Source organism: Hippocampus comes, unplaced genomic scaffold (genome assembly GCF_001891065.2).
Source record: "Hippocampus comes isolate QL1 unplaced genomic scaffold, H_comes_QL1_v1.1 scaffold85, whole genome shotgun sequence".
NCBI classification, from domain to species: Eukaryota; Metazoa; Chordata; class Actinopteri; order Syngnathiformes; family Syngnathidae; genus Hippocampus; species Hippocampus comes.
This window is the reverse complement of record NW_017805540.1, coordinates 525,950-535,868: the sequence shown is the minus strand read 5'-3', so window position 1 is coordinate 535,868 and position 9,919 is coordinate 525,950. Positions and strand designations below refer to the sequence as shown.

The 9,919-nt window shown below is 42.2% G+C and overlaps 1 protein-coding gene across 2 annotated transcripts; it reads left to right on the top strand.

Moving 5' to 3' along the window:
* The first annotated feature begins 633 nt into the window (after nt 1-633).
* On the top strand, nt 634-6,568 carry LOC109521214 (phosphatidylinositol 3-kinase regulatory subunit gamma-like). 2 transcript variants are annotated; one of them, XM_019878909.1, is made up of 10 exons: nt 634-1,005; nt 2,804-2,915; nt 3,021-3,119; nt 3,214-3,394; nt 3,719-3,835; nt 3,939-4,081; nt 4,168-4,365; nt 4,475-4,549; nt 4,659-4,829; nt 4,932-6,568. In XM_019878909.1, exons 1-10 carry the CDS (start codon nt 951-953, stop codon nt 5,206-5,208), a joined length of 1,428 nt encoding a protein of 475 aa, XP_019734468.1. In that variant the 5' UTR covers nt 634-950; the 3' UTR covers nt 5,209-6,568. The 2 variants fall into 2 exon arrangements, with proteins under 2 accessions (XP_019734468.1, XP_019734469.1); XM_019878910.1 differs by having other exon boundaries at nt 635-1,005; nt 4,189-4,365; nt 4,932-5,208.
* Nucleotides 6,569-9,919: the final 3,351 nt, after the last annotated feature.

The window sequence follows — 9,919 nt, the reverse complement described above, 5'->3', positions numbered from 1 at the left end:
CCTGGATGCCCTAAAGAAAAGCTCAAACAATAACTCCTCTGTTATACTAATGTGTATAGCATGATGTCACCTTAATGTTACCTGTGTGTTTTGTCGTATTATTATTTTATGTCGAATGTTCTGAAAAGAACTCTGTTACAGCTGCAGCTGGTGTGAGAGGCTTTATAAAAAAATGATGTTTTGTATAGTCATGTATACAGCATTTTGAGGCAACTTGAAAATGACAGCTCACATCAATAATTTCTTGTTTTTGAACGTTAAAACAAGAAATGTAAAAGGGATTATTTATATTTGATGGTTCTAATACGTGTATTACGTTTTTATCTTTCATTCATGCCATGCGGGCCATTTTCAGCTGTTACAGTGCAGCTTGAGCAGACCTGAATGAAAAGGTCCGGATCGTACCATTCTGGCTTAGGGATAAAATTAATTCTAAAACGACATAACCGTTTGTAAAATAAAATTATATTTGTCATAATGCAGTTGAAAGTTTTCGCTTAATTCTGACAACTATATACAATATAACAACGAGTGTTGCGTGTGGTTGTCAAGCATGCGCGTAAAATAACCCCCCTACCGTGAGAGCGGGTTGGACCAGTCCAAGATGATGTTAGAACTGCCCATTAAAGTCGCTCGACTTCCTCGACGAACTAAAGACGAGCTCAGTGCACTGTACTGCAAGAAGGTACAGGCTGACAATTGGCATCTTTAAAAAGTCCGCAGACAGAATCTATTTGGACTTTGGTTGCTTTATGAAACCAGATTATTCGCTGGGATTTTCTTTTCGTCGAATCAATTTTAGGACGTACAGGCTGATTTGAAATTGAAGTAGCCGAAATTCGGTTCCGTGACGAAGGAACAAAGGTGCATTTTTCATCCTTTTGTGTTTCTTTTTTTTCTTTATACTTCGAGACAACGACAGCAAACTGGACTACTCTTGTGAAACGGGAATGATTTATCCTCCCGAAGGTTTATTCTACATCGAGATGGATCCAGCACCACCAGGTAACACTAACTACTGCAGCCATTGTCTGTCTTTTGGGGTCTTAAAATCGTCTGTCAGCTCCCGTTCGCTTGCTTTTCAGCTTTAATGGTGTCGTGTGACAAGAATGTTCGGCTTGACATGTGCCAAATGTATGGAATTTTGAGCAAAACGTTCAAATGGTCAGGTCGTGGGTGCTGCGCCTCCTCGGTGCTATTGCCCAGGCATGCATAGCGCAATTCGCTTGCCAATTACGTAATACCTCAGCGGACCAGGCGCAGTGGTTCGCCTCTTTTCCTTTGTCCCGGCACGTACGACTAAATTGACGACAGGCACCGCCGTTGAGTATCGCCGAGCCCCCTTTAAAACGTGTGAGGACTTGGTGGACACCCATGACATGGCACGGGGAACATTTTGAAGGAAATATGGTGCGTCAACGGGCACCGCATGAAACGAGCGCTTTGTTCTCCTCGGCAGCCAGCCGTGCTTAATTAGTGCTAGCTCGCAAAGTAGGCTAGAAGGCGAGCGGGCGAGACGACCCATCTCATGCCGTCATTGCCGTGGGGCGACTGGTGCCTTTTTTTCCTTCATGCATATTTGTCTTTTTCCTTATCGTCTTACACTGTGCTCGACGTTTTATTCTTTTTCTTTTGACAACTTGGAAAACTGCGCCATAATTGTTGACGTGCATACTCAAGAGGGGTTGTGCTAAACACGACATTGGCCACCAATGCTACGACTTAATGATTCGGTATCTAAACGATCCATGACACGACCGTCCCAGAAGAATCAATTGACAATGGAGCAAAACCAGGTTTTACCGTCATGGATTGGAGTCTCCAGTTCAGGGTTAATGACTTGGCTCTGGCTCTGTTCTATGCTGCTGGCTGGTACGCGGCTTTGGAATCCACACAAATTTCTTGGCAGCCAACAGAAAAAGGGGAAGGTGTGCAGGTTTAATTTTACTGGGGCCAGCAGCTTTTGGTTTTTTAGCCTGCCAAATAACTGCTTCTGCTGCACCTGACTTTTGTTTATTTTAAGGTCAGAAAAAGAGCGAATGGTGGGTGAAACCCACGTTTTCTCCCTTCACAGGCAGCTCTTGTCGTCTGCCCAACTTCCCCATGAAAGGCACTTTTGTCCTATGTTGAAATATATCGCCCCTCACCTTCTCTTGATGCGGTTTGCCCTCGTTTTTCATCCTTAGGAAAACGCTCAAGACTTTTGGCCAAGTCAGATGTTCTTTTCCTTCAAGCCAGTAGAAAAAAAAGGCTGCAGTAATTACAACAAGATGGGTCATGAAGTTCAAAATATAATTTAGTTCTGATTCTCCACTTAAGTGCAATTGGTCAATAAATTAAGACTCAAACTGTAGAGAATTATGTAGTTAAGGCAAGACTTCCATGATGACATCACGCTGTAACAAACTTGTCTCAGATTAGTCTGAAATACTAAATTGCAAGCCCCAACAATTATATTTATCGTGTGACAGTGAGAAAATAGACTGCGTACCACTATTGTGGGCAACTGCCAAATAATACTCAAATTTCTGATAAGTCATAACGCAAGATCGTGCAACAACTACCCTTGGGTGTCAGTCATGATTTGGCATGTGACATCTTTTGGAAACATGCCTGGGCTTGTTCCTGACAAGCCACCAGGCAAGGCTGTGACTCTTTCATGGGTAGGAGGTGTGGAGTGATCGGAGTTTATAATCTTTGAGACATATATAACTATGTATATGTATATGTGTTTTGTTTTTGACTGATAGCGCTCTTTCTAAGAATCATCCTAATCCTTGGTTTTCATTTCTGTCCCTTCCAGCGCTCCCTCCTAGGTCAACAAAGCCAATGTCTTCCGCCATGAACAATAACTGCCTTTCCCCGCAGTGCAACTCGCTACAGGATGCTGAATGGTACTGGGGAGATGTGACCAGGTAAAAAGAAGAAGGGCGAATTTAAATACGTCCCCTTTGTACTGCTTGGTGATTCACTGTTTAAAGGTGTCGTCATGTTTAATCTGTTAACTGATTTTCCCTCAGGGATGAGGTAAACGAGAAGCTGCGTGACACACCTGACGGCTCCTTCCTGGTACGCGACGCCTCCACAAAGCTGCAGGGAGACTTTACGCTGACGTTAAGGTAAAATGAGTTCAGAAAACCGACGGAGGAGTGCGTCGGAAATTGTTTTGTTCGCTCTTTTACACGAAATGACGGGACAAATTGTGGTTCACAGGAAAGATGGCCATAATAAACTGATCAAGATTTACCACCGCGATGGGAAGTATGGCTTCTCGGACCCGCTTACGTTCACTTCGGTGGTGGAGCTTATTTGGCATTATCAGCACCACCCGTTAGTGGAGTACAACGCCACACTGGACCTGATGCTCACACATCCAGTGTCGCGCTTCCAACAGGTTAGTAGAAACTGCTGCTGTGACTTCAGATTAGCGATGGTCAGTCGTCTCACAGACAATTGGGAGGATTCTTTTTTTTTTTTTTTTTTTTTTTTTAAACAAGCCCCTAATACAGTACTCGCTTTGTATTTCTTAACCGGTTGCTGTTGCATAACTAATTACAATTTGCCTTTTGCCAACTGCCTCCGACCAATAACTGCAGATAATTGTGTGATTGCTGTGTGTTTTGTAATTGCAATTTGCGACGACTGATTCCAGAGTTTTCAACAGGATTCGTCAAGTAAATATCTAACCTTTTATAAATCCGATTTGTTTTCACATCAGGCAAAGGAGAACAGCGTCGATGTCGCCGGAAGAAAGCTCAAAGAGGTCCATTGTCAGTATCAAGAGAAATCTCAGGAGTTTGATCGTCTTTATGAAGCCTTCACGAAGACTTCGCAGGTAATAACTGAAGTTGAAATGACCTCTGGTGGTCTTCAACGCCTGAGTGAAAATCAATCAGTTTGACTGGCGTCCTCTAAATGGATTCATTCTCTGATGTCAGGAGATCCAAATGAAACAAACGGCAATCGAGGCGTTCAACGAGACGATGATGATCTTTGAGGAGCAGTGTCGTGAACAGGAGCGCTACGGGGAAGAATTTGAGAGGAACAATCCATCCGAGGGAGCCGACAAAGATCTTGAGAGGTGCGAACATGGATATTTCAAAATGAACGCTGCATGGCATAATAAACATTTGTTTGAAGATGTCATCATCTTGAAATGTTCGTCAGACCTTTCCTTCCTGTCTGTAGCTTTCTGATCAACTACGAGAAGCTGAAGTGCCGCCTGAGCGACATTTATGACAGCAAGATCCATCTGGAGGAAGACTTGAGAAGCCAGGTGGAGGACTACAGAGAGACGGACAGAAAGATGAACAGTTTGCGGCCAGACCTAATCCAGCTGCGCAACATCAGAGACCAGTATCTCAAGTGAGTGTTCGGCGGTCGAACGGCGTTGTCATAACGTCTCATGGTCTGGGAATCCCATGAACTACATCGCTAATGTTGAATTGTATTTGATTGGTTTTTCGACGCGCAGCTGGCTCAATCACAAAGGTGTACGACAGAAACGCATCAACGACTGGCTCGGGATACTAAAAGACAGCCTTGACGAGTACGTATGAACCGAAGTGTTGAAAGAAGTTTGTTACCGCTGAACAATCTGTAGATGGGCTCCGGATTAAAACAAGGTTAACTTTTTGTTTGTTTGTTTGTTTTCTCAGTACATACGTGTTGAAAGGAGACGAGAAGAATTTACCGCATCAGGACGAGGCGAGTTGGTTTGTCGGCGAACTAAGCAGGACGCAGGCCGAAGAGATGCTTCAGGGGAAAGATCCCGGAACCTTCTTAATCCGTGAGAGCAGCAAGCAAGGCTGCTACGCCTGCTCCGTTGTGTGAGTTTCTTCATCAAAAACTGGACAACGAATCAACTCGTGATATTGAAGTGTGTCCACTCATTGATGTTTTGGTGTTGCCCCCCCCCCCCCCCATTTTAGCGTGAACGAAGAAGTGAAGCACTGCATGATCTACAGCACGCCGCATGGTTACGGCTTTGCCGAGCCCTACGACGTCCACTGCTCACTGAAGGACCTCGTCCTGCACTACCGCTTGCACTCCTTAGTGCAACACAATGACGCCCTCGATGTGAGGCTGTCGCATCCAGTGCACGCCAAAGCGACGACCGCATTGCCTTCGCAGCACGCAGAGGAGCACAAACTCTTACAGACTCCCAAACAGACAGTGAGGCTCCCGCCGGCCGCTCCAGAGATGTAAAACACCCGAGATTCTATAAAGGACGTGTTTACTGTATCCTGCACAGAAACGACTGCATCGAGGTGCATTGTTGAAATGTTGCACTAAAGTGATTCCATCAGTTTTTGTGAATGCAATTTCACAGATTGAAGTGGGACCGGAACTTGAATGTCAGCTTCTATTATTTTAGGTTTTCGAGAGACTGTTAAATGTTTCTGAAAAAGAAATTGTACTTCATATATTGTTGTTCGTTTTGTGGGACGTTCTTTTTTTTGGGTGGAGATGTTGACGACCGCTCAGTTGCTCGCTGACAGCAGATGCCGCATCTTGGTTTGACTGCTACAATCTGAGCTGACGTTTGCCGGAGATTTTTCCCGAAAACGGAATCGGCTATGAAAAGCGATCAGTAGGTGACACAAGCATATTACATTACTACTACTTTAGTGCATTGGTGTGGAGAAAATGGTGCTGTACACAGGCTGTTTCTGTCATCCTGGTTTGGTGGACCAAACCTTTTTCTGGGTAAATACCACTTGTGAATATGTGAAAAATTGTGGTGCATCTTGACAATTTGCCCCGTTCATAGAGTGGATATTATGTAGCATTAACATCCTATAGAAAACTATTGTAAAAGCATACTCAATGTTATACCCATTGACCAAAGCACTTGATGGAGAGCAAAAATACATGCCCCGTTTTGCCCAATCAGTGCATTTGGGCAAGCCAAGGGCAATTATCTACACCTGCTGATGTGCTGATGAAAACATAATCTGAAGTACTGTATGTTATATTCTGTTACTCAAAAGAAGTATAAGCTTTTTTGTATTCTATATTTTTTCTACAAACATGCCACAAAGACGAAAGCTTGAAGAAAGTGCAATCCAACAGTATTTCTATTGTTGCAATGTGTGACGGTGGTGTGAAGGTTTATGCTGTTACGAATGGTTGACATGCGCCACAAAAAAAAAAAAAAATGCACTCTTTGGTGGTGTCGGTAAGATATGGCCTCCAATGTTCATTTTAAACAGTAAGCGGTCCGGAAGTATCCTGCCTCCATTACTTGAATTGTGGCATTGCTAGAGCGATGAATGTGTTTCATGACATGCAGCCTACATAACTAATGGCGCGAGGAATCTGTTTAACTTGGCACATTTTTTTTCTCTCCAAGTTTGTGAACAACAGAAACTCTGTACTGAGAAATTAAAATGTATTTCTGAGGTTCCTACTTGGGATGAGGCCGATTTGGCCTTATATAGTTAAAAAAAAAAAAAGAAACTCCAGATGAGGATGGAGGAAATGCCTTGGGTGAAGCTGAGCAATGTGAGATCCTGACCTTTTTCTTGCTGAAAGACAATAAACTGAGAAGGGTTTTGTCAATTTATACCATTTGCTCTGGTTTTTTTTTTGTTTTTTTTCCCCACAGTCAATTGATGAGAGAAGGCATGCTTGGCTAGATTCTATTTTACGTTAGAATATTTATTATAATTTCAAAACATCCCAATGGGTCATTAACATTTAGTTGGCGTCGGGTGGATTATCAACGAGAGCAAACCTGTCAAATTAAGAGTTTAAATGTAGGCTGAACAATCGTATCGATTTGTTTAAATAAATACACTGACCAAATTTGGACATGGGAGATTTCGGCCCAGTGGCAGCAATTTCTATCTTATGTAGCCATTGCATTCCAATGAGCTTTGTCCTGGCTTCAGCGGGCAAGGAAGCCACAGGACATAATGTGGACAGATGGAAGAGAAAGGAAGTGACAAAGACAATAGCAGGATGTGCTGTGGAACTCGTTTGCCCTGCCCAGTACATCCGGATTATCTCACTCCAAAAAAATCTGGATCATTTTGAACATGCTTCTATTTAATTTCAGGATAGAAGAAAAGATCCGTTTCCAAACATTAGAATATAGTGGGAAGCCTTAATTTCGTTCGCAGGAGTTTATCACACACCACTGTGATGTAAGAAATACACAAAACATCTAAAATGAACCATAGTGCTATCAGGTCAGAAGCCCTTGTAGAAACACCGATATATAGAGACCACTGATTAGGGCAATGTCCCCAGTTGACACCGGTGTGACCAAGATCAACATGTGACCTCTTTTAGCCTTCACATAAGGTCCACATTAGGCAGGGATTATAAAGGCGAAGAGGGCAAGGATGTACTCGAGGAGAGCCTCGCTTCCAAGCCATGGATTATTCACCCATACCTGTGTCAGCATAGAGCTGGTGGAAAGGTCCCATGACTAGAACCACTCGGATGGGCCCCTCATTGTAAAAGAAAACAAAAGACCATATGTGTGGGTAAATAAGAGAAACTGATTTTTTTGAACTCATGTAAAGAATCATGTGCATTTACTACTTTTAGGGAGGTTGCATTGGTCCCTTGAACATTTCCTGCAACCTGAAATATTCCCCCAGTCTGGCTACTTCCCAGAGTAACTTGCCTACACAGCAGTTAAACTAACACAACTCCATCTCTTTTTCCTTCCCCAAACTCCCTCCCTCTCTCGACGTAAAAAGCCAGCATCAACGCCCTTTTCCTCTCAAAAATAATACACACATACTCCTACTCCATTTCCTTCGTCCTTCATTTTCATTCCCATTTTCATGTGTCAGCACACACACACGCACACGCACGTACACGCACACACATACATATACACGAATACACGGACTCGCTCGTGCGCTGAAGTTCTTAATTTAAACAAGTCACGGACTGGCTCGTACACTGAAGTTCTTAATTTATATAAGTCCGAAGTGAGGGAGCAGTTGGACGAATTTGTTGTGTTGTCACATTTAGAATGTAGGGGGAACCTTAGGTGACTTAGAAGCTTTCAGGAAAAAAAAAGCTTCAGGCATTCAGCGCGGCGACGTCCAATCACGTCACTCCTCCTCTCTGTCTCCGTCCGATTCCTCCGCGTTCAGGCCAGACTCTCAGCCAATGGTAAGACGAGAACGTGAAGCGTGTCATCCAATCCAGAGCCAGTTGCTATGTCGAAGGAAGAATCGATAAAGCGGATAGTGACATTTTTTTTTTTTACCTCCTCGTTTTATTAGCTCACGACCGATCTCATAGGCTGAGATCTAGAAGCTTTGTTGTTTACCTGTCCAAGCATCGAGTAAACTAAAAAAAACACTGAACACACGCTTCACATTATTCTGAATCTACTCCTACAACAGAACATGACATAATTAAGACACTTCACACTGTCTGTTTGGCACTAGGTTGTATGCTCCGTGTTGAGGACAAAAAAAGTGATCTTTAATTAACAACAATCCCTCTTCTCTTTAGCTATATTATGCGAGGTTGCAAATTATTTAAATTCTAACACATTTTTAATTGAAAAGAAAACAAGCAAGTGCTCAAAAGATGTAGAATGCCACTGTAATTGATTATAAATAAAATAAAATGTCAACTCGTTTATTTAATTGGTTAAATTTGCTCCACTCCAATGAAAGTACTAATCTGGGAAGACACTGAGCATGTTCATGATAATAATTGCAACCCCCCCCCCCAAAAAAAATAAAATAAAATAAAAAAAACTCACGATATACAGTAGCTGGCTCATTGGCTTTGTTGCTTACCGGCTTACCTGAACATGAATATCAAAAATATGCAACACGTTATTTCAATAACTATGTTTACGTGTCAACATTTCCAAATGATCACTTCTACACATTCCAAGGAAATCACAACGTCCTATCATTTGGAAACTATTTTTAGAACATGCTCGCAGGCTTTTCATGAGATACATGGTCGCTACCTAATGCATGTTGGTACCACATTAGTGAGCTTTGCCTAAGTATGCTTTATGAACAATTAGAAATATAAAACTGGAAATGGCAAAAATACTCAAAGAAAAAAAGAAACTGGAAAAAGTGGGATTCATTGATTGAAGTAAAAGTAAATACAGATTCAGATACATCGCTGCAGAAGGTTTGTTGAAATTACTTTATTTTATTTCCTCAAGTGGTTGCACGAAATTAAATAATCTGGATCCAGATAAATGTCAGTGTATGTTTTTCAGTACAAAAGTACAAATTATTGATTTTTGTCTATTATCTACAATAATTGGTGGCACAGTATAGATGAGTGGTTAGCACATCTGCCTCACATTTCTAAGCTTCCTCCCATATTCCAAAAACATGCTTCTTCAGTAAAAATAAATAGTAAAATACAGTACAGGTACCTGAAAAATCGACAGAAATTGAGTAACAAAGTATTTGCACGAAATAAAATCAAATATAAAAGCTGTATGTTTTGGATCACCGTGTTTGGATAAGACCTTCACATCGCACTGATTAAAGGTGACACTAAATCAGCTACAAGGGACTAATTTAGCACTGCCAATTCAATCAATCCAAATCCGCTCATTATATTGCGTTTGCCCACCAAGCTTATCTGTTGTCAATACTGTCTATTCCGACTATAGAGTAGGCTAAATATCATCATCACTGTGTGACAAACTAAAGCCACAGGAGCAACGGTCCATCCAAAACACAGCGTGAAACTAAAGACACAAGGACAGGCTTGTCTGGAGCATTAAAAAAAAAAACAAATCCGCAATTCAAGGGCTGCACGAGGCTCCATGGTTTCCTCAGAATGCCCGTTCTTCATTTTCCAAGACGTTTTGGACAATTCTATGCTTCCAACATTGCGGGGAAAGTTAGTGGAAGGTCCCCTCCCTGTCCTTTCCAGTGTATGTCTTGACTCCACCGTGACC

Bases quoted from the DNA above. Each gene is read 5' to 3' on its own strand.
- LOC109521214 (XM_019878909.1), top strand. From the start codon at position 951: ATGATTTATCCTCCCGAAGGTTTATTCTACATCGAGATGGATCCAGCA. The intron at 3,395-3,718 runs GTTAGTAGAAAC...TTTTCACATCAG, and splicing joins CAGTGTCGCGCTTCCAACAG to GCAAAGGAGAACAGCGTCGA. The intron at 4,366-4,474 runs GTGAGTGTTCGG...TTCGACGCGCAG, and splicing joins ATCAGAGACCAGTATCTCAA to CTGGCTCAATCACAAAGGTG.